This window comes from Haliotis rubra, unplaced genomic scaffold (assembly GCF_003918875.1).
Source record: "Haliotis rubra isolate DU_JTF1 unplaced genomic scaffold, ASM391887v1 Scf1963, whole genome shotgun sequence".
NCBI classification, from domain to species: domain Eukaryota; kingdom Metazoa; phylum Mollusca; class Gastropoda; order Lepetellida; family Haliotidae; genus Haliotis; species Haliotis rubra.
In genome coordinates this window covers 20,575-46,500 of record NW_025765962.1, presented here as the reverse complement: position 1 = coordinate 46,500, position 25,926 = coordinate 20,575, and the positions used below count along the sequence as shown (strand labels likewise).

The following is a 25,926-nucleotide window of genomic DNA, read 5'->3' as shown; positions in this document are numbered from 1 at the left end:
CGTCTGTAAGACTGACTGACTGAGGTTAGTTTTACGCCGCTTATAGCAATATTCCAGCAATATCACGGCGGGGGACACCAGAAATGGGCTTCACACATTGTGCCCATGTGGGGAATCGAATCCGGGTCTTCAGCGTGACGAGCCAACGCTTTACCACTAGGCTACCCCACCGCCCCCCGTCTGTAAGAACGCCCACACAAAGTTGGCAAATAGTCTCAGCCGATTTTTATTGCAGGAGGAGGCTCAATTTTAACAAAGTAAATAAAAACATCAATTATCCCAAGAGAAGCAGCAGTTGCCCACCAGCCGTAAATGTGTCGCAATACTTCGGAGGTGCAGTTGTTATATTTTATACTGTACAACCTGTTGCAAAAGGAGTTTTTAATAAAATATTCTCTTCAAACCTCAAGTACACTTTCCAGCTAAATGTCTGTAAACAACCGAGTCAAAACGCCATGACGGTCGATCCCATTAGTTGCTTTAGATGAGGTCTATTCCGGGGCTCCTTTCACTTCTAGTCTATCAACTGGATCAGAAGATTGGGCCCCAAAAGGCCTCTCACTCAATTACAATTCCTACCACGAAGCATACCAACTCTTTTTGAGACGTCATATCATTCGCTTTAGAACGGGTCAACATGACCTACCCACCTTAAACAGTTGCACAATACATTCACTGATAAGTGGGAAGTATCATGTTATCAGTGACGTCACAACAGGACAAGACAACCTAGCTATGTTTCTATAACTGGAGTTCAGTCTTCGTAGAGTTCACACAAGCAAACGGACTACACAATGCTGATACTGACGTTGATTTCAACGATACTGTTGATCAGTAACATCCACGCAGATGCCAACAACTCAGGTAGGCCCTTTATTAAACCCTGTTTGGATCCGCAACGAGTCTCGCACAAACGCGATCTGTATTTCCCGACCTGCTGTTGGTAATACTAGTTCAGTTATATGTTTCCGAAATCTGACTGAAATCAGGGATAACGCCTTTGACACTTTCCCTCACTGTTCACTATCACTATTTCTCAAAATCTAATTGTAACTACCCAGGTAGATCAAAGACATATATGGTTACATACAAACTGTGTGCGAATCTTTAATGTAGATATATCTGTTACTGTGTGCAACATAATCTTGTCAACAGAGGTCAGTGTCAGTTGGTTCCGTCTGTATCCGAATAGGGGTCAGCTGCCCCTCAAGACACGTAGTAATTAGGTAGAGGCACTATTTAATTTCAAACGATATACTAGCTTACTTTTGAAATACAAACAAAACTATGTGGCCTCAACCTTCAGCCGAATTGTTGAAAACCGGGAGGGTTGATAAGAAAATTCGCCATTTTGTTTTATGACTTCATCATCACCTGGTCTTGTGTTCGAGTCTATTTCAGAATAGGACCTTAGTAAAAGACTGTATTAAGGCTATGTCACTACACGTAGTGGATATACATTCCCATTTTCATACCTGTGCGTCTATATCTCATTGGATTACTAAACATCCTTGGATTATACTGTGTGATTCATTGGATTTACCATTGGATATCTTTATCATAAATTAAAGGTAAGTTTACCTTCAGTTTTGCAACCTTACTAACATCAGAATATTTATTTGAAACAACTTACAGCCTGTTTGACTATAAAGTGTCCCTATGAATCGCTAAATATATCAGTTTAGAAAGGTAGTATATAAATATTACGAGATTACGGCAAGATGTCCATGAATAACCTATACCCAAACACCTTTTCATCTATTAGAAATTGCAATGCATCACAGAAAAAGTTGTTTAGAAAGCTATCATCATTATAAACATGATTGTTGACAGTTGGCGCGGAGGGGCGCACGGCAGCAACGGGAATAGATAGGTGCATCTGATGCACGGGCATAAATATAGATTGTTATTAGGGGCTTATTTTCAAAATAGACTCGAACACGAGACCAGGTGTTGATGACGTCATGAAACGAAATGGCGAAATGTTCTGCTCAATCCCAAGGTTTAAAACTTGACCAGCAGATTTTAACAAGTTTGGTTAAGATATTTTTTATGAGGGAGGAACTTCTACACATATGCCACTGGACAATCCCAGTGTAAGAAATATATGGACGTGACATTTCAGATTTCCATTTTTACAGTTGTGAGTGTTGAAAGGAATCTGTTCATTTAGTAGTCACTACTATTTTGTATCTTAAACGGAGTCTGCTAATATAATTATAAGCATCAACAGTATTTAGTACGTTGAATCTGTTCATATTTTTTCACTACTATTTCGTACATTTAGCTGGAATATTCCTGAGTGCCGCATTAAACAACAAACAAATCTTATAATTTTCGTACTCTAGTTATGTTCACAGGAGTCCGTTCAAGGCTAAATAATTTCCGGTATAGATGATTAAGGTTGACACATAGACATTATTATGTTACAGACATTAACAGACAGTATTTGTAACTGGTTTCGGGTCTGCGTTTTGTCAATTCAAAGGCTGCATAATGTTATACCGTCTTATCTTGTTTATCGTTTTTACAACTAACTACATAATATCGGATTGGCAGCATCCAGACTCGGATCGTAGGCGCATTGTAATTAAACGATTGTAATATTTTGCTTTAAATGTCGAGGAAACTAAACTGAGTAGTTCTTTCATAATCTTTTCGAAATCGTTACTTGCAACCTCCAGAGAAGGAAGCATACCGCGATAAAATCATCTGGTCAAGTTGTAACATTTAATCAGTATGATGTTGCTCATAGGACTGAAACGGTTACCCGGGTATTCGAGTAAGAGGCGGGTAGAAGCATTACTCGAGTAGTAAAATACTACTCGAGTACTCGTCCAAGAAGAATTATCTCCCCTCTCACTCCACGTGTAGTTGTGTCAGCCCCAATATGGCAAATCACGCTCCAAAGTTTAAAGTTGTATTCAAACTTGTGTCATTTATTCATGCCCGTAGATCATACAATTACTGATCAGTTTGAGAATAAATCATAACACAGTACATGGTGTTAATTACGTAAGGGCGGTTCCATTGTCTATTTCTTATTCAATGAGCTTCAAATATAATGTACGCATGACATAACAACACTTGGATAGTCAGATGGGATCATTTTTTTTAAAAGAAAACACAATAGCTGATAATTCGTACCTGAAACAAAGACGCAGTCTCGAGGACGAGTACTCGAGTACTCGCGAGTAGTTGAAGGCGAGTACTCGAGTACTTTCAATTACTACCCGTTTCAACCCTAGTTGCCATGCCTAAAGCTGATTTCTGTTTCCCTAGATTAAGGCATAAACAGGTTATAGCCGTTTAGGCCACAGAGAATACTGATATAGATCACGAAGGTCTCTCGTTGTTGTCTCTTATAATGTATTCTTTTGAATCTGTTTAAGATTCCGAGGAAAAGTCAAACCAGTTAAAGTCACAAGATCTCCGGTTGTGATCCCTTACAGATGTGTACGTTTGTTACAAGCGTTTAAAACTGTACACTGATATCGAAACAGTTGTTAGCCTATAGTATTGGCGTCTGCTATCTAGGTCTAAGTCAAAGAGTGACCCCATGATTCAAACATCACGATCTTTGGTTGCTAACCTGTTATATTGGTGTCTGGTATTCCGGTCGAAGTCACAGTATACCTTGATGTTGAAACAAGTCGATATATGGTTGTTAGCCTGTCTACTGATGTTTTATCCCCCGTCTAAGTCACGTTTTACACTAATTTTCAAAGATTTCAATATCAGACTGTTAACGTGTCTGCTATTCCCGTCTAAATCACAGTATACTCTGATATTGCAACATATCTGGTTGTTAACCTGTACATTGTTGCCTGCTATTCCCGTCTAAGCTACAGTATTCTCTGATATTGCAACATATCTGGTTGTTAACCTGTACATTGTTGCCTGCTATTCCCGTCTAAATCACAGTATACTCTGATATTGCAACATATCTGGTTGTTAACCTCTTATATTGTTGCCTGCTATTCCCTTCAGAATCACAGTATACTCTGATATTGCAACATATCTGGTTGTTAACCTGTACATTGTTGCCTGCTATTCCCGTCTAAATCACAGTATACTCTGATATTGCAACATATCTGGTTGTTAACCTGTACATTGTTGCCTGCTATTCCCGTCTAAGTTACAGTATACTCTGATATTGCAACATATCTGGTTTTTAACCTGTACATTGTTGCCTGCTATTCCCTTCTAAATCACAGTATACTCTGATATTGCAACATATCTGGTTGTTAACCTGTACATTGTTGCCTGCTATTCCCGTCTAAATCACAGTATACTCTGATATTGCAACATATCTGGTTGTTAACCTGTACATTGTTGCCTGCTATTCCCGTCTAAATCACAGTATACTCTGATATTGCAACATATCTGGTTGTTAACCTGTACATTGTTGCCTGCTATTCCCGTCTAAATCACAGTATACCTCTGATATTGCAACATATCTGGTTGTTAACCTGTACATTGTTGCCTGCTATTCCCGTCTAAGTTACAGTATACTCTGATATTGCAACATATCTGGTTGTTAACCTGTACATTGTTGCCTGATATTCCCGTCTAAATCACAGCATACTCTGATATTGCAACATATCTGGTTGTTAACCTCTTATATTGTTGCCTGCTATTCCCGTCTAAATCACAGTATACTCTGATATTGCAACATATCTGGTTGTTAACCTGTACATTGTTGCCTGCTATTCCCGTCTAAATCACAGTATACTCTGATATTGCAACATATCTGGTTGTTAACCTGTACATTGTTGCCTGCTATTCCCTTCTAAATCACAGTATACTCTGATATTGCAACATATCTGGTTGTTAACCTGTACATTGTTGCCTGCTATTCCCGTCTAAATCACAGTATACTCTGATATTGCAACATATCTGGTTGTTAACCTGTACATTGTTGCCTGCTATTCCCTTCTAAATCACAGAATACTCTGATATTGCAACATATCTGGTTGTTAACCTGTACATTGTTGTCTGCTATTCCCGTCTAAATCACAGTATACTCTGATATTGCAACATATCTGGTTGTTAACCTGTACATTGTTGCCTGCTATTCCCTTCTAAATCACAGTATACTCTGATATTGCAACATATCTGGTTGTTAACCTGTACATTGTTGCCTGATATTCCCTTCTAAATCACAGTATACTCTGATATTGCAACATATCTGGTTGTTAACCTGTACATTGTTGCCTACTATTCCCTTCTAAATCACAGTATACTCTGATATTGCAACATATCTGGTTGTTAACCTGTACATTGTTGCCTACTATTCCCTTCTAAATCACAGTATACTCTGATATTGCAACATATCTGGTTGTTAACCTGTACATTGTTGCCTGATATTCCCTTCTAAATCACAGTATACTCTGATATTGCAACATATCTGGTTGTTAACCTGTATATTGTTGCCTGCTATTCCCTTCTGAATCACAGTATACTCTGATATTGCAACATATCTGGTTGTTAACCTGTACATTGTTGCCTGCTATTCCCGTCTAAGTTACAGTATACAGTAATATTGAAACATTTCGAATTCTGGTTGTTAACGTCTTATATTGGTGTCTGCCATTCCCGTCTAAATAAAAATATACACTATAATTGACACATTTCCATGGTTAACCTCTTATATTGTTGTCTGCTATTTCCGTCTAAGTCACAATATACACTAATATTTAAACATTTCGATATCTGGTTGCTAATCTGTGTACATTGTTGTCTGCTATTCCTGTCTAAATAACAATATACACTAAAATTGACACATTTCTATCGTTAACCTGTTGTATTGGTGTCTGCTATTTCCGTCTATACACTCAGGCTGACACATTACGAGATCTAGTTGCTAACCTTATACATTGGTGTCTGTTATTCCCGTCTAAGTCACAGAATACACTCAGATTGAAACATTTCGATTGTTAAACTGTTATATATGTGTTTGTTATACCCGTTAAAACGTTAAGCTCCCTGATTGTTTGGTTTGGTTTTTAACGAGTCACTCAGCAATATCCCAGGTAGTTTCTCATAATGGCTTCGCTCATCTCCAAATATTGATCATGTTCTCCAAATAAATACAGCATGCTTCACCTGTCTCAAGTTCAAAATAGAATCTGTGAGTTTGGTTTTTTTGGGTTTTTTTCAGTAATAGCAACGGTCAACAAGACGTTACTGGTGAACGAAACAGCAACACACGCTCTATCACATGTGTTTCGTGCAACTCTGCCGTATGTACGCTTTTGCATCCTATATATTTGTTGGTCCTAATCTATTCTCGATTAACCATTGTACTAGCTGTTCATTCTAACATGATACATACCCTCGACCACTTCTTTGATGTGGAGCCAGCTTTGATGTAGCTAAAAAAAGCCATTCAAACCAAATTGCTGTCACAAGCGAGAATAATTGTGTGCTGTAGGTCGCGACAACCCTTCCGAAAAAAAACTAACAGGTCAATGGCATTTAATTATCAAAGTAGAGAGGGCATAACAACACTGAAAAACGCAGAACTGACATAATTGTGAAATTGTGACACGAGCAGTGGGCTTCACACATTCTACTCATGTGTGGAATCGAAACCAGTTCATCGGCGTAACGAGCGAACGCACTAACCAATAGGCTACCCCGCCGCTGAAATAATTATTTGTGTTCATGTAGCTACAAACGCAGAAGACCGGTGTGCATCATGTTTGAAACAATAATATCACTGTAATACTATGTCAGCTTAAAGTCCAAAGGGGGGCGGTGGGGTAGCCTAGTGGGTAAAGCGTTGGCCGAAGACCCGGGTTCGATTCCCCACTTGGGTACAATGTGTGAAGCCCATTTCTGGTGTCCCCCGCCGTGATGTTGCTGGAATATTGCTAAAAGCGGCGTAAAACCAAACTCACTCACTCACTCACTAAAGTCCAAAGGGGCAGTGGGGTTGTGGTTAAAGCGTTCGCTCGAAAGTCCAAATACCCGATTTCGATTCCCTACAATGTCTAAAGCCCTTCTCTTGTGCTTCCTGTCATGGTTTCTGGTGTTCCCCGCCGTGATATTGCTGGAATATTGCTAAAAACGGCGTTGAACCATACTCACTCACTCACTCACTCCTGTCATGGTATTGATGGAATAGTGCTTATCGTCCAAGCAGATCCAGGTCTTATACGGCTACCACCGGGACAAGTGGAACCCACTGGGGAGGAGTTGAAAACCCCATAAACATGATGAAAGTGAAACTGTGATTCGAACCTACGTCATACGTTTTTGCACGACTAAGGGACTCAACCTTGGCCAGCGAATTGGAGTGTCTTAGACAGATGAGCAATCCATGCCTTCACCCAAACATATCAGAAGTGGTAGTATATAGGGTATAATTAGTACCACTAGTACAATGTAACGAAATGCTTTTGCTTATCAGTATGGTATTCTGATGAAGATGATGCAGTTCGCATCTGCTATCTCACACACTCACTATAGTTGTTGCACATTTGATGTCATCCTCTCTATCTACAGAGGTCACATCCCGGGAATATTCATTTACTCCTGGATCAATCCCCAAAGTCTGAAATTACTTTGCATTTTTATTACTGACCAGTACAACGTCGAGATGAGGAACAAGGGACAAGTGAGTGAGTGAGAGAGTGTGGTTTTACCCTTTTTTGCAATATTCCAGCAATATCAAGGCGAGGTACACCAGAAGTAGACTTCACACATTGTACCCATGTGAAGGGTCGAAGCCCGGTCTTCTGCGTGACTTACGGACACTTTTACCATTAGGCTACCCCACCACAACTAAAGAACAAAGGAAACAGATAAAGGAAGTAATTGGTATTGCTTATAACCTCAAGTCACCAGCAGTCACAATGGACATGAAGACATGTCTTCAAAACAAATTATGATTTCTGAGGGCTTTTGCATTTGACACATTTGCTCAATGTCGAATTATATCGCAAAGTCGAACCAGTGGGAATGGTTGCCATGCTGTTGATCCTTAAACCCAACATTGGAACTGGTTTGTCACTCGAATTCTGATTGGTCCGTCTGACTGAATAGTGTGACACATCAAACTGACCAATGAAAATCAAGTACGTTCAATTTGAGATTGCGAAAACCACTGGAATGGACCTCGGGGTTAGTGAAGATTCACCGAGAGCTCAATGTATACAGAGGATGATATGATGTGCCCTTTAAATGATAAATTTCTTTTCAGTGTGACATTTTATGTATGGTGGAAGTTACAAGCCCAAAACCCAGACATGAACATCGTCTTACATATAGTAAAGTTCGAGAAGCACTACTGGTGGTCTTCGTGCGCCTCCGGTTACTTAACCCTATATGATGGTAAGTTAACTTTGCGAATGGACACAGTGTTTCATCGCTATCATCATACAATAGATATCGTATGTGTGCGTGCGTGCGTGCGTGCGTGCGTGTGTAAACTGGTATGCATGTTAATATACACTAAACGCCAAAAGAAACGTTACCATCCTTCGTTAATGACGGACCCGTGAAGATCCGGGGTAGAATAGATCTTCACCAACGCCACAAAAGGCGACTAAGCTTGTCGTAAGAGGCGACTAACGGGATCGGGTGGTCAGGCTCGTTGACTTGGTTCACACATGTCATCGGTTCCCAATTGCGCAGATCCATGCTCATGCTGTTAATCACTGGATTGTCTGGTCCAGACTCGATTATTTACAGACCGCCGCCATATAGCTGGAATATTGCTGAGTGTGGCGTAAAACCAAACTCACTCACTCGTTAATGAAGGAGGTACCTATCTTCTCCTGGCGTTGTGATGCGTGGACGTCCACTTCTTGGTCTGTCTACGGTGATCCCAGTCTGTCTGTAGCGCTGAATAAGTGTTATAAACGTGATACGGTGGCATCCGAGGGCGTTGGCAAAATCAGTTATGTCGACCCCATCTGCACCATCCAAATGGCTCTTTCTCTCTCTTCACTGTTAATCGTGGCATATTACTCGTAATTGTGTATCATGTCATGCATTCTTCTTTCTCTTTATACCATATATAATCATTCTATACGTGAAACAGATGCAAATACTGCTTCAATATTGCTACGTTTTGACGATTGATATTGCTATGTGTAAGCTAAAAATGAAAAAATGTTACTTTGCAAGCAAAATTGTTAACAAAGATAATTTTAGATATTCCTAAACACTTTTTCACAATATCAAAGACACGGTTTACATGTTTCTACTAATGCAAATCCGCAGACAATGTTTTAAAAGAGTGAAGTCATAGGAATGATTCTTTTACAATTTTACACACTTTACAACAATTATTTCTTGTTGTAACAGTTGACAATGGTGACTTTAAATGGTTTAACTTGGTCTCAAAGCAGAATTTTATTTCATGCAAATCACAATTCACCACATGTGAATGCACAGATTTTGTCTTCCAGGCCCGGGGACAACAAGTCCACTACTGGCTACTTTCTGTGAGCGACTAACGGATTGATATCTAGTCAGTTCAGGGGATACCATGTTTATTGCTGCATACCGTGATTATGTTGGACCCGAAACATCATATTCTTTGGCTTTCTCATCAGAAAAAGGTAACATTGAATAGCAATCAGCTGTTCAAAGGAGCTTGTATATAGTACATAAATCACAATACCAATCTATTTATTTACACAATACATATATTTGCACAATACCCTATATATACTCAAACATATACACTCAAAAATATACAAACCACTTGCACACTAACACACATTTATATTCATTATTTATTGCTATGCTAAGAACGGGTTTAAGTATATTCAAAACCTAAATGTTTGGAGGATATGAAGGGATGTGTCAGGCCCCATGGATTTGAACCTTTGTCTATGTAGTAGTTTAAATAAATATAAAGAAGGGGTTGGCAAGTTTTATTATGAAGGACATTAATTTATTTTTAATTTTAGACTCAGAAACAACAAATGTAGTTGTTGTTTTTCCTAAACAGGGTGAAAACATCTCTCAAAGACCACGATGGATGGTGTTGTAGACGTTACAGTAGAGTTTGTTTATTCTTGTAGACGCCTTTCCGCCAGAAGTGTTTTTACACATCCAAAGACCCCAAATTCATGCTTTCTGGAAGTTATGTCTAACTGGTAATTTCTGTGATCTACCATGTTATGTCTAGATGTAAATACAGCAGCCATGAACACATTCACTCACTCGCATGTACCCAATGCATTCAGTTAACAAATCCTGCGGAGGTGTTCTTGATGCCAATTCTACATTCAATCATCTCACTTCACCCGGGTATCCCCGAAACTATTTCAAGTGAGTACAGAAGGGACGCTTATAACAACAGCCCACAACCAGGGACAAAACAGGTCATACTCAAATGAAGACTAATGAGATTAACTATTATTTGAAACGTTTTCTTTCCTTATTAGATATGGTAGTTTCAAACAGTCCCTCGTCTTTGTATGCGGCATTAAAGAACATTATGAGAAATTATATAATTTTGCAGAATTATTTTAAAGAGAGACTGATAGCAAAATTTACAGATGTTTACAACAGAAGGTTGATTTTAATGCAGACGCCATCGGTCTGGATTCTTTAAAGCATATATTTGTTTCAGCAATCAGACATGTGAGTGGACCATACACTCCCAGAACGAGTCCGAGACTATGTCAATATATATATCATCTTTGAAGCTCCAGGGTTCTTCGACATGTTCAAGCGATTTTTTAAAATATTTTTCCTCAACGATACGCATAGTAAGTATGATTAATCATTACACATGGTGATCTCTTCAAAATATTTAACTATTTGTTTTGGTATCAATGATCGAGGGGCGGTGAGGTAGCCAAGTGGTTAAAGCGTTCGCTCGTGACGCCGAAGACCCGGGTTGGATTCCACACATGGGTACAATGTGTGAAACCCATTGCTTGTGTCCCCGCCGTGATATTGCTGGAATGTTGCTGAAAGCGGAGTAAAACCATGCTCACTCACTCATTGATCGATGATCGTTAATGGAACATGTAGAGGTATGGTTACACTCATAGTATGTATAGCAGTTGTCTGATAACGATGATGGAATCTGCACCAACACGTCGAATTTTGTGTATTTATCATTTTTAACCACCAAAATCACGAAAGGAGAGCGTAGCACGCGTTCAAACTATTCCCGACCACTGTTGAGCAGTCACAGTCGATAATAATAATTGTCTTAATACGTCTTGTTTTACGGGTTCGGATCAGACACAATTGTCAGACGTGACAAGGGTTATAGTTCTGTTATTTTGTTTTCAGATGAGCTGTTGCTTACTACAATATGCTCGACAACAAGCCCATTGTTTTTGGTTCAGAGTCCCAGAGATACGATAAGCCTGCGTTTCGAAACTGACAGTGAATTGGTGGACAAGGGGTTTAACATATCGTACACATCCATGCCAGGTATGTATAAGGATATATGGCATTATTGTCTGGAACGTTTGCTGTCATCTTGATAATAGGTGGGTTTGCTCTTCTGGTGAAACGCTACCATCAATGGTCCAAATATATGACGGGGGCTTGTAAAATAACCAAGTCAGTGATACACATATCACTGAGCATTGAGTCACGCAGTTGGGATACGACTGTATGCTATCAAACAAGTCACATAGCCATTTCACATAGCCGGTCCACTTTCGACATGAATGGATTGCTGGGACACTCTGATTTAACTGGGAACAAATAATAATGTATGGTGAATGTGTGAGTTTGGGGCCTTCCCAACATTCCAGCTTTATCATGACCATTGTTTGTGAAAAGATCAAGTTTGGGATTGTCAAACCAGAAAATCCAGTGACACTTCAGCACTTATTTTATGAATTAAAATTACTATACGCACTGCTATGGTTAATGGTAACGTACTGATACTATGAAGAAATTTGGGGCGTTGGAAATCTGCATTATTTATCACTGCTATACACAACAAGTTTATATCTATTTCAGCAACATTATGCAGTTCGTACTTGAGGGCCTACGACTACCCATCTTATGTGTACTCTCGTGGTTACCCAGATTCTTATGAAAGGTAAGAGAGATGAGCAACATAATAACTATGTCATTGTCAGCTTGACACGGTTCTCATAATCATCGAGTTTGATCATAAGATCAATAACTTGGCATGTTTGTAAGTATGTGTTGGTCACATTATTAACGATAATTATTGTTTTCAGTTTGACCTGATTCAAATTCCGAAAACAGATTGCAATAAAAATTCAAAAGAAATTAAAATGAACCCTTTTACCATTGTATTCATAGATCCTTGTACTTAAATTGTAATATATTCCTCGATGGATACTGAAATTATTTACAGTTGGCTAACATCATACATGTTTGTTTTGATGTTCTACATGATACATTAAAAATGAACACTATCACCTACTACTAACCGTTATAGTGTTTATACCTAATAATTTGATACTTAGGTCGCCGCAATTAAATATGGACGGTTGTGGCCCTTGGTTGTGGCAGGATGTGATTATGAGATCAAGCCAGAACCATAAGTGATCGTACCACTTTTTATCTTCTTTCAGCACATGAAGCAAGATCATATTGAAACGCTTATGCGAGGGAATAGCAGTCTTTGAATATTCCCCGATCATACACTGGGCGAAAATCCATAATCCCGCCTTGTACTAATTCTAGCACTTGTTTTTGGCACTAAGAACTACTGAAGTGAGACTTCGTTACCTCCTTATATAAGGCATCGAAGCATATTCCGTTCTACCATGACACTGGAGAAGGCTTGATTCCGACTGGTGAAAACACAGTATCACATTTCCACATCATTCATCTAAATTCAATAATTGCACATGAATACATAGAAAGTCTAAACATCGATCCTTGAGAAAAGTACAGGAATATTTTCGGATATCTTTTTGACGTTTCGACCTTAACCTTGACCCGTACTCCTCTCTTCTAGAAATAAGTATAACTAGATTACTTCTCAAAACTCGACTTCAAGATGACCCGGTTCAATTGTGTATTGATTTCTCTGCAGTAACCTCACCTGCAGCTGGAGAATATCAACTACCGCACTCTATATGAAGATCCGAGTCTTTGTCGAACTGGAAAACGGTCTCGAGAATTGTACCTCCACCGATGTTTTGGTTTTGACTGACAGTAAGTTAACCAGAAATGGGTTTTAGTGAGTTTGGTTTTAGCAACATTCCAGCAATATCACGGTGGGGGACACCTGAAATAGGCTTCACTCATTATACCCATGTCGGGAATCGAACCCGGGTCTTCGGCTTGACGGGCGAACACTTTAACCACTAGCCTACCCCACTGCACCCTAAACCAGATATGAAAAGCAATAATAACACAAAACGTGGCACGTGGGCGCACACTAATAGACATGGTTATATTCACGTGGGCATTCTGTCAAATCTGTCTTGTATATTTTAAGGTTCATCTTCGGTTCAACAAATTGCAATATGCACGGATGGCGATCCAGAAAATAGTACGGTGTATGAGTCTGCCAGATCTTACGTTTGGATTACCTTCAATTCATCCCCTAACGAATCCGGACCTGCTTTCCGTGTCTCGTACCAACAGGTGCCAGGACCAAGTGAGTTTTCCAAGTTATATGCTGCAGCCTTGCGTTGTTTCGTCAAATGACCTCCTGGTGTCAGTTGCGCTTTGTTTTGAGTCAATGAGTGAGTATAGGTTTACCCCGCACTCAGCAATATTCCAGCTATATGACGTTGGTATGTTAATAATTGTGTCTGGACTGCATTGTCTTGTCGACCGCCAAAGGGAGCTATACCAACAGGACAACGCCAGACCTCACACAGCACGTGCTACAGTGGACTACCAGGGACTCCTTTCACGAAGCAACCTTTACTAAGGGTAACCTTAACTCCCATTCTTTAACATTGCACTAAGGTGTAAGTCACTAAGGTAAACTTAGTGCAATGTTAAAGAATGGGAGTTAAGGTTAACCTTAGTAAAGGTTGCTTCGTGAAAGGAGCCCCTGGACAATAACAACATCAATGTCCTCCCCTGGCCCTCCAGATCCAAGGATCTGAAACCAATGGATTACCTGTAGGCTCAGACAGATAGACGTGTACGTCAACGTCGTAATCCGCCATTGAGGCTTTATCAGTAACTGTTGTTCAGCATGGTGCGGGAGGTATGGAGAAGGATTCCACAACGAAACATCCAACAACTGATTCAGTCTGTGTCATGGAGGTGTCGTGCAGTTCTAGCATTGGCACATATGATATCCAAGGTAGTAACGTCAACGTCACCTCCTAGAGAGCAGTAATGACTATGATGACTATCATTCTTGTGAAATATGCACAAGATATCAATGTATTGCTCTGCATAATTTCAATGCTGTACCATTTAAATTCGTTGATTTACATAATTGATTATAACCAATTTTTTCAATGATATTTAGCTTTTGCGTTTCTTTTTTTTGAAGAGTGTACTTTCTTCAACATCTAATTGATTTGACCTGGGGACATACACAAGAGATCCAATAGGTTTCACTGAAATCCATCCAGTAGTTTTGATTTAAGAGACCAACACATAAATAAACACACACACACACACACACACACACACACACACACACACACACACACACACACACACACACACACACACACACACACACACACCACACACACAGAGGTGTGTGTGTGGGGGGGGGGGGGTTTGAAAGCATACCCTCTGCAACAAACCTTTGGTTTTGGCAGAAGCAATTATGATCATATTGATTATTATGCATACATATATTATTGAGATTCATGATGCATAATGGTAATTGTAAAACACACATAACAAGGTACATTTAGATATACTACATGTTTATGTTGTGATACGTTTATAAAAATATGTTTTTCTCACATTGGTGTTGCAGCTTGATTAGGCCGTCCGTATTTTCGTCTGTGTTTCTCATCTCCCGACCGACCCAAATTTTCCTTCGGACGGAACAAAAAATTTATATTTTACAAAATGCCGCCGACAGCAATAATTTCAGCCCGATCAAACGAAAAATGTGTCTTAAAAGTCAACTTTGAAAAAAATATACTATTTGGGAAAGTTTCTCAAGCATCTAAATGGGGGATCTTTTTGAATTTATCTTCCCTTCACTAATCAGCTTAGAGCGCTGATCCGGACGGTCCAACCTTAAACTGACAGCGCATGTCTTATGCGCGATGGGAGCTGTACTTGTTACTAAACACTTTGAGACAGTTAACCAGTATAGCCTTCACCATCACCGTTAACGTTCATGCTGGTGCATGTGAACAGTATATTTATTTCGTTTGACCGATGATATGTCAAGTGTGATATCCTGAAATATTTGTTATGTGATTCCATGATACACCGGGGATAGTCACGACTGCTTATATTGCGTTAATGAATGGCAAAACGGCCATTCGAAGCGAGGCGGTGGAATCAGCTGATCGTTTTCACGTCATATTTTGTCATTTTGTTGACGTTTTGCAATCGGAAATTCAAATCTGGCACTAGATATCTGAATATCACACTTTTAAGCCTGCAGTGTATTTCTGCATTTGTACTGAAATCTATATCGTATTACGCCGATGAGCCTATTCATGTAATTCAGTACGCTTGGGAGCTAATATAGTGCGCGAAATGTCAAAACATTGTTGTGCAACGTGTGAATTTCGTCGTGAATTTTATCTGATATTTTTGTATTTTTGGTGCGTGTGTACTTTAATATTACATTACACATGCATGACTTTATTCAGTCATTGTACATAAGTATTATCTGTTAAATTTGTGACAAAATAAATAATGCATACACATATCTACATGGAATTGATGTCATCAAAAGCATATTTGATTTTAAACACATTTTCTATGTTACTTCCTAACAAACAGGCATAACACTAAAGTTTTCCTTAGAACCGTTGAATGAAAATCAGAATATAAAGCTATAGCTAGATAGTATATGGTCTGTCACGTGAAATATTTTATCAACATAATGTTACTAAAACAAGAAGATACATATGTCATGTTATACACATATAATTCTATCATACACATCCTCTTGGGTGGTCAGAATGATCCGTTGCTTGTGGGACAAATCTCTGTAAATGAGTACTTATGTTTAGAGGTTGAATGGTGTTAAACCTTTGTAAGAAATGGGTCAATGAATTAACATATATGATGACTCACAGCACTGACTGATGGGCACATTTTGTAAGGGCTAAATCTTTTATTTCAAACTATGATGACTGGTATTTATGCTGCAACCGACTAATTGGATAATAAGTGTATGGTATATTAAGTATGCGTCCGAAACATAGTGTCAGAATTTGAAAACAAAAGGAAATGTGTGAAGAACTGCTGATTAAAACGTACTATTCAGATTTATAATTAAAGGTTACATTCTACACAGAATTTCTTCAATTGTCAGGGATGTGTAATAAACACAAATTTGCGCTAAAGGCCTTCCAGGGAGGTACAGGTCCGTTGGTTGGAGGTGTATCTCCGATTCTTTTTACATTGAGGTCGGTGGTAGTATGCATGAGAACTAATTGTTAAATTTGAATGCGGCAATAGTTGAAGAATTGCCGTCGGAAATAACATAAGGGCTGATATATAAAGTGAGTGTACATTATTTCATAGATGCCATGACACCGGAGACGTACACTGTCTCGTGTTCTGTCGTAGGAAATGCCGTGACAATATACCGATTTTTCAAGGCGTTTTCCCGTTACCTTTCATCGTCGCAATTCGTATTGCGCTTGGAATTAAACAAACTGTGAGCTACCAGTGGACGACAGCCTTTGACCAGTGGCCAAAAAACCTACAAAAAGTGATAAATCTCTCCAAAAATAAAGAAAGTGACAGTTTTTATACAATGTGACATTTAAAGATGCTCCATTAAAAGTTTGTAGCATAAGTATTCCATAAGGGTTCCTTACGATTAATGATATAGAAACTGTCTAAAACTGAGAAAAAAGGATTGTATTTCTTTTCGCCCGCCCGCCCCTCATCAGCACCAGTTTGGAGATGAGAAACATTAAAAAATACGTGGATGGCCTTATGGGTACCGATGTTCAGTTATCCCAAAATGACACTTATGATCATCAGAAAACATGGAACCATGTTTTTTCTGAATCCATATGCAATACTGGTTACAATTATCAGTGGTTCCAACAATTAACAATCATGTACTTCCCACGGAAAGCATTTTTGCTACATAAGCCCCTGCACTATAAAGCTTGCGAGTTATACTACCCCAGTACAACTGAAATGCTGTTCAGATAAAGCTTACTCACAAAAAAACATCACCGTTCTATCCCCGCGTTTGTTCTCGAAATATATATAGTTTCAAACCAAGTATACGACTCAATTATGAATATTGTTTTACGCCGCTTCGAGCAATATTTCAGCATTCTCACGGGGTCACTAGAAATTGACATCAGACATTCTGCCCATGCATGAAATCGAACCCGAGTTTTGGCGTGACGAACGAATGCTTTATCCATGTAAATTAATTGGCTAAGTCATATGTCTTTGGTGTACTCATGGTCGTTCATGGGCTTCACACATTATAGTCATGTGGAGAATCGAGCCCGGGTCTTCGGCGTGACTAGCGAACGCTTTAAGCACTAGGCTACCCCCCACCCTTGTCGTTTGACAATATGAACAGTAAAGGTCTTTAATGTCATTTGTTGTCAATTCCAGATGAGGTAAACTGTTGCATGACTGTATTTTCTTAACCACAGCAACAACTACAACCACAACTACGACTAGAGCCACAGTTAGACCGAACCACTGTGAGGATACATACCTGACTGCGACAGAAACCGTTCAGTACATAACATCGCCAGGCTATCCTAACCGATACTTTTCGTACGTATATTTGTGTTCATCTGCCTGTTTTGCCTGTTTGATCCTTTTGTGAATGTGTGTATTTAAAAGCTGGTATTCTGCCTTAAATGCATGTATGTATGTACGTATGTACGTATGTACGTATGTATGTATGTATGTATGTATGTATGTATGTATGTATGTATGTATGTATGTATGTATGTATGTATGTATGTGTTCATGTAAAATGTTGACGTTGATTTGGTTTCTAGGTACCTGTATTGTATCTGGCACATATCAGCGCCCCGAGGGAAGATGATCCATGTGGAAGTCCTTGATTCAGATGTGGAATCCTCTACATCATGTCGCTATGATATTGTGAAAGCCTTCGACGGTGGGCTACATACATTTGTGTACTTTACCAAAATTGTGAAGCCTGTTAACTTTGCATCGCCGTAAATAACTGATTGTTAATTGTTACTGATGCAACTAAAAACAACTTGTACTCTAATTTCCATTTTTTCTTAACTGCATATACACGGACTGAACATAATCTATGTGGAGGAGACACCGTCTCACACACTGGCGTTTTCTCTGATGCATTTGCTCTGCCTTAGATCCGCTGTTGGTCAGTTCAAATCCCAGAGTCGTCTTGGGTATAACCATACTGCCGGAAAAAGTCGTTTAACCAACGAGGAAAACATTTCAATCCTATGTGACTTCGGTTTTCTTCAGGCATCTACCTGGAGCGTACGACATGACCGAAATACCTCGGTCACTTCAGGGCGATAATACCCGAAATCGTTATGGACAGCATGAACTTTAGCCGACACAAATATTATTCACATGAGTTTTGTAAATATTGAGCGGAAATTTATGAATATAGGAATAAGAAAGATTAAAAACTCATATGTACATAAAGGCGAAAATGAATCAGATTCTAAATGTAGAGTTTATGTTTATGGATTTATATTTCAACTATGTCAGTTTCACATGTCACGTTTTTTTTCAGGTGCCACAAATCAAAGTTCTCTTCTTGAAAACTGGTGTGATGACAGAGCTCCAACATTTCAAAGTACGGGAAATGCCATGTTAATAATCTTCAAAACTGATGGAGTTACAAATGAAAAAGGTTTCCGTCTGAAATATTCAATGACAGAAAGTGAGTATTATATTCATTCATTATGTTCAATTTACATTGGATCATACGGAAAAGGGTTCAACAAATATGGACTGAAATATCCTTGGACACAATGATTGGTAACCGAATTGGATCCCAGTTTCATGATGAACGGAAACGCAGTCAGTAGCATGATCATTGTGTGACAAGGCCTTAACACACCTTTTTTTCGATGTATCTGAACATAATCTCATCAGTAGCGCATCATTGTCAGGGAATTGCAGAAAACAAATGAATGGGAATATGCATCCTTTGCATCAAAGGCGACCTAAGAACTAGTCGTATTAATGCTTGGAACTGGGTCTCCAGTTTGCTGCAATCGGACAAGATTTCTTTCTCATGAACGATAGCGCGCAAAATTATCATGTCGATGATGGTTGTTGACACTTGCTCCGAACAGGAGACCTGCAGATCACCCTGTCCTTCTAGCAATCCCACAAGACCTCGGCAAATGCTCTTATGGAAGCGGGTAACAATGATCTTGATTACATATTTACGTATTTACAGGTGATTTTACTGTATATTTCTCGTAGATAATTCTTCGGGAGCTTCATACAACTAACATATCCACACCCATTCTAATTACAGCACCCTACGTCTGTAGTACAAACGTCTCTGTAACAGCGTCGGGAACCATGATCTACTCACCAATGTATCCTGTTACTTACCCAAGGTAGATTCTCTTATAACTGATCTAAATGGATTGAGTATCATACATGTAAAGGGAACTTGACCTAATAGGCTAATGACCCGCAGCTGTTATAGTTGTGTCCACTGAAGTTCAAAGATCCGTAGTTAAGATTCATCCATTTGTCTGTAAGCACCACGTGGTGCCCATTGGTGTCATCAAACCGATCAACTGACGCAGTATGGCACTGGTGTATGTCGTAAATCATACGACGAAATGTTCGTTCTTTACTGTTAACCAGACTTGCATATGTCTAATGTGATGATCACGTCACTGCCATCTGTTGCCTTACATCGTTGTTTATTGTGCATGAACTGTACTGTAGTTATATTGAGTGTAGGGTATAATCTGTCAGCAAATGAATAGTGCTTAATGTGCTCAAGCAGTTTTACCGTAAACTGGATTTGGATCCAGATGTCTTATCCGGCGCAATTAGCTGTCCTCAGTTGCTTCCCTTGAGCATCCTATAAGCAAGAAGCAAAGATTTGCTTCGTTCAGTTGTTTTTTTCGGAACTCTACCCGTTCTTTTTACCACAGTTTGGTAAACGCCTAAGACCTACATCTCTTCGGGACATCAAGCAAGCTGACACACCATGATATAACTGAAATACTTTTTGTGTGTTTTGGTCTGGAATTGCAGAGTGTTTGGTTATTCAAATCCCGTTTTCTTTTAAATTTCAGGCATAGGAATTGTTGGTGGTACTTAACAGCAGATCATTACGTCAACATCAAACTAAATGTTCTGGTGAACAGTTTCCGAGCATCCCATGACTGTTCTTTGGATACTATTTCGATTAATGACGGTAGGAATGAAGTGTGTGTTGCAGTAAGCTGAGAATAATACGGCAGTGTATGTTTTCAAACTTCAAATACACACACTAAAACACGTGTATAATAATTGCTGTACACTATTATTCGTCATCTACATAATTATGAGATTTCCTATTAACACGATACTCTCTGTTGAAGTGACGCTTTTCAATTTTCGTCTTATGACAGTCACTAATAACGTCTTATAGAATTTTCTGGGTTTCTTGCGTGAAAGAGTATGCTATTGTCGTTACAACATATATTCAGATGCCGGAGAAGTGGGTTCCCCTTTGTGGAACTTACGACCGAACATTCGTAAGTTCAGGGCGCAATATGAGAATACGATTCTACTCTGGTAGTTCCGGGGCTACAGGAACAGGTTTCAAGCTGTCTGCCACTGGGGGTAATTACGACGGTGAGTACTTCTGGAATGTTCGTTGTCATTTATGAAAAAGGCAAAAATGTCTTCAAATGTTCCTGTCATATTGCAATTTGTGGAATATAGGTTAAAACTCAAAACATCAGTTTTGGGATCATTTAGGATGAAGATAATCCCAAGAGAAATGTGTGTGTGCGTGTGTGTGTAATATATATCTCCCTGATAATTTTGGTCTCATTTACGCAGATATACATGTTGTACTTGAGTCTCAAGGGAACCGAAAATGGGCTTCACACATTGTACCCATATAGGGAATCGAACCCGTGTTTTCAGCGTGACGAGCAAACGCTTCACCAACAGGCTACCCTACCGCCCCACACTACATTCAGGGATAGTAAATCTTCTGAAAGCACCGATGAGTCAATAAATACATTACCACGTTTAATTCACTTAAACCTAACAATCCTGTAAAAGTGTAATTAAAATTTGAAGTGTTACAGTAGAACGGAAGGGCATTTGTCAATGTGTCCCATACTTGTGAAACTTCTAGGAAGTACCCAGAGATGCACGTGTTTTAAGAGTAGTTTCTGTTTTAGATCAAATTCCGAATGACATGTACGATCGCGAGTATTCTATTTACAGTATCTGATATTATGAAGATTGTATTATATTTTCTAATTTTTGTCAGTTGTCTGTTTTGTCAGTGGACACTAGCATCCAAGTCGTACCATGTTGATGTTGTAGAAAACATATGATTCGATCCGAATTCTAGGCTTGTCAGTCTTATACCCAAGCTCACTCGTCTCGCCAAAATGTCTAAGACACTTTTAGCTATCGTCCCTATTTAAATACAACACAACACAACTCAACACAAATACAACAGTGATATAGCTGGCTGGATACAATTACAAATGTCTGATATTGCCAAAGGGATATAATTGTACATTCGTGAGACGAGGTGAATGTATTTTAAATATTTGACTATTCGTTTGTTTCAGTTTGTGAGTCGCAAAATCTGGATGCAACTGAATATTATAGCTACGATTTAACATCGCCTCAGTATCCTCTCTCTTATCCAAAGTAAGTTAGATGCATCTGCATTCAGTGATCCAGCGAGCATGAGGTGCCGGGATCGAGCCCACCTGTGACCGGGTGTAAAGACCTTGGAGTCAACTTTGTGTGCAGACTCTTTCAGTGTTGTCACAACCCCCAGTGTGCAGTACACAACCCTGTGCACTTACAAGAACCCACGAATCCGTTGGTAAATGACCAGATGGTTTCCACATGAATATGTGCAAACACCTAGTTGCGAGTACAGCAACGTGCAGTAAGCTTGGACAAAGTACTGTGATTATATGTCCTAGTCCAGCCAGCTGTGAATGGGTACCTGGTAAGGGTGTGAAAGCCACATTAACTTGGTGCGCCTTTGAGTAGATGAGCTGAGCTGGATATTGGTGCTATACAAATACAGATAAATAAATAAATGCAAATTCTCTGTATTTAGCGTTACCTTTAAATTTATAGAACAACATTTCGAAAATAATTCAATTTTACGCCTAGTGCATAATACAATTAACACAATTTCTCCTTATGTATTGCCCAGGGTGAACAGTAATGATTATGAGAAAATTCTTACACACGCACACACGCACGCACACACACAGACACAAAGAACAAATTTAAGCAACCCCTGATATTTTTGATTAATTTTTTCCCCATTATTTGAAATAGTGATGCAAGGTATAATTACGGGAAGAGTTTGCGCGAGACCATATAACCAGTGATGCGTGACAATCGCGCTCGTGTCACTTGTGGCATGTACGTGCAACATGCTACCCTCGAGGTGCACACAAAGCAGTATGGCCCAACTGTATTTGTGGGTATTTAACGTTGGCTGAAACGGCCATTCAAGCATATTCATTGAACATGGTTCGGAGACGATTCAGTTTGTCAATCGACACTAGGAATCAGATTCTTGGTATGCATGCCGCAGGAATGTCCTTTAAGGTGATTGGACGAAATCGGGGCTACCATTAGCCGTTAAGTCCGGTCACATGCGCAGACCGGAAGTGCAATGGACTGTCCAAGGTCTGGAAGGCCTCCTGTCGCTACAGCGCGTAAAGACAGACAACTGATACGACATGCACGCCGAGAACCCTTCAGTACAAGTCCTTATCTCAAAAGACTGCGACCAGAACAGTCAGAAATCGTCTAAAAAGTGGCAGGATTGAAGGCTACAGGAGTCATTTAACGTCCCTTGTTTAGAGACCACCATAAACGTGCACTTTGGCATGGTGCTTGGTCAGACGACACTGGAATCCGAGGACCTGGAGGAAAAACAGTACCTGTGAACACATGACGTAATCGCCATTAAATTCTAACCACAGCTCACCGATGTTGCATTTCTGTCTTGCCAGATGGTTGTTGTATCAGATGGCATTTGAATGTCCAAGCATTTAGGCCCATTGCGGACCTGACATGGCTCTTGCCATTTGGCATTGTGAAAATATCAGGGGGTGCTTAACCTTTTTTTTGTGTATATATACTTACGAGCTCCCTTTTTCAGCAATGAGGACTGTACATGGTTCATATCAACCTATTCCAATGACCATGTCATTACTTTGCAAGTGGTGGTATCTGACATTGAATATTCTGCTGGCTGCTGGAAAGACTACGTTGAGGCATTAGATGGTACGTTTATTTGTTATGATTTTTTATTCATTTCATCATTTCAGAATAGTTTGTATTCATTTCAGTTGTCTGTGAATAATACTTGTAAGGATACAACTCTGAAATGTACCTGTTCAATGAAGGTGGTGGTTAGGAAGACATGGTTCAAATACAATATCATGAGCCTTTAAGTCAGAGGAATATACTATTTCCTCGGCAGTCTCAGAACGTTTTCTGGCACTTTTCTGTGTATTGACTCTCCACCATTATGATTTGACTCATGGTTACAAAAGCATTTTCTAATAGTACACAGACGTCAATTATTACAGGCTGTGAAAAACTTGCGCATTCCTTGGATGTTTATAGGAATGCTTTGTTGTAAGACCTTCTCTCAAGCTATACTTGTTCCAATACTTTAACCTACGAATGAAACGAACTAACAGATATATCGAGCTGTGTTGGGGTCGAAATGTGAAGAACAAGCAAACATCAAAATGCTATGACCTTTAGTCTACTGTATATGAATGTGTAGGAACTATTTGTTTTATCATGTACAGTTCCGAAAATGCTTAGAATGGCAACTATGAGTAGTTGGTATGTGCATTTCAGGGCGATACACATTTTCACCATCCCTTGGACGATGGTGCGGAATTCTTACCCCAACAAAGACAAGTTCTGACAGCTCAATGACAGTCCTCTTTCGTACTGACCAATCTCACACGGGAGGCGGTTTCAAGATAACATATTACTCAAAGCAAAGGACCCAAGATGGTAAGCTACCATAGACTGCCAAACATTCAGTAAAATGGAAATAACATTGCTTTTGAAATGTAACACACTTCCCAATATGCAAAGCAGTTGTGATCGTTACACTGTCATCATGGCATAAAGAAATTCTAAAGGTGCAATTGTTACCATGATACAAAGTGCTTCTAAATATTATATTGTCAAAATGATACAAAGTAGTGCTAAAATGTGTATTGTTACCATTATACAAAGTAGTTCTAAGTGTTACATTGTTACAGTGATGCAAAGTAGTTTTGAACGTTCTATTGTTTACACGATACAAACGAACCTGTTCTAAATGTTACATTGTTACAGTAATGCAAAGTAGTTTTGAACGTTTCATTGCTTCCATGACAACAGCGAACTTGTTCTGAATGTTACATTGATGTAAAGTAGTTTTGAACGTTATATTGTTACCATGATACAAAGTAGTTCTGAACGTACCATTATCTGAATACTTGTATAATACTTGCTTCAGAAAAAGGGACCTCCAAGTTCAATATTGGTGCACTTATCGGAGGATTGGCTGGAGGTGGGCTCTTGCTTGCTATCCTTATCCTTTGTGGAAGGTCATATAGGAAACGAAAGTTAACAGAAATGGTCTCGAGCAGATGTAAGGATACGACCTGCTTATTTGACCACACCAGTTGGGCAATTGTCTACCACAACCCCGAATATACGGTAGGGTACAGTCAGCAACAGGTTTCAATCCAGCCAATGAACACAGGGAATACTACAACACCGTTGTGTTTGACCCACCGCCTTCCTACGATGAAGTTATTAAGAATAATGAATTTCAGGTACCTCCCCCTGATGGTGGTGTTCCTGATAACTCTACAACGAACAGTAATACAGCAGACAGCCAGGTCGATGACACACGGTTGTAGCTTGGTTGGTTGGCTGGTATGTTGTTTAACGCCGCACTCAGCAATATTCGATCTACCTGACGGCGGTCTGTAAATAATCGAGTTTGGACCAGACAATCCAGTGATCAACAGCATGAGCATCGATCTACGTAATTCGATGACATGTGCCAGCCAAGTCAGCGAGCCTGACCACCCGATCCCGTTAGTCGTCTCATACGACAAGAATCATGTGATTGGTTACTAAAGATCAATTCTAACCCGGATTTTCAGGGATGGACCCACTGTTGTAGTAGTTATACTTGCGTCTGAAAGGCTATACAATGTTTTTGTATTTTTATATCCAAGGTCAACAATTACTTTAGTGGAATATAAGTACTGAGAGCATTGATCCACGACAGCAGCCAAGTGACTTTGTAGTGAACCTTGTTTTGCCAACTGTCAATCCTGACACAGGGGGATGTGACTGACATACAAACTTGTGTATGACGTCACATCATCCAACGACGTCAGCAGTGAATTGTATAATTAAGTGTCACTGTGTTTGGACAATGTTTTTTTTGTTTTGTTTTTTTGGACAGGCGGTTGTTGCAGCCCTGATTGGATAAGGGTGAGTGAATATGGTTTTACGCCGTTCCCACCAGAGTATACCGGATACCAGGAATGGGCCCCACCAGAGTATACTACTCCTAGTCAGAAGTATCTGTTCATGTAATGAAGATTAGGATCAGCTCCCATTGAA

At 39.5% G+C, this 25,926-nt stretch overlaps 1 protein-coding gene across 1 annotated transcript; it reads left to right on the top strand.

The window, feature by feature from the left end:
- The first annotated feature begins 729 nt into the window (after positions 1 to 729).
- LOC124274947 (deleted in malignant brain tumors 1 protein-like) lies at positions 730 to 25,736 on the top strand. Its single transcript, XM_046710322.1, has 20 exons — positions 730 to 864; positions 6,164 to 6,245; positions 8,210 to 8,340; positions 9,423 to 9,575; positions 10,209 to 10,293; positions 10,598 to 10,736; positions 11,272 to 11,415; positions 11,956 to 12,037; positions 13,010 to 13,131; positions 13,418 to 13,579; positions 17,724 to 17,850; positions 18,081 to 18,202; positions 18,821 to 18,970; positions 19,577 to 19,661; positions 20,358 to 20,479; positions 20,754 to 20,901; positions 21,864 to 21,945; positions 23,432 to 23,556; positions 24,145 to 24,306; positions 24,800 to 25,736. Exons 6-16 carry the CDS (start codon positions 10,691 to 10,693, stop codon positions 20,843 to 20,845), a joined length of 1,254 nt encoding a protein of 417 aa, XP_046566278.1. The 5' UTR covers positions 730 to 864; positions 6,164 to 6,245; positions 8,210 to 8,340; positions 9,423 to 9,575; positions 10,209 to 10,293; positions 10,598 to 10,690; the 3' UTR covers positions 20,846 to 20,901; positions 21,864 to 21,945; positions 23,432 to 23,556; positions 24,145 to 24,306; positions 24,800 to 25,736.
- The last annotated feature ends 190 nt before the right edge of the window (positions 25,737 to 25,926 follow it).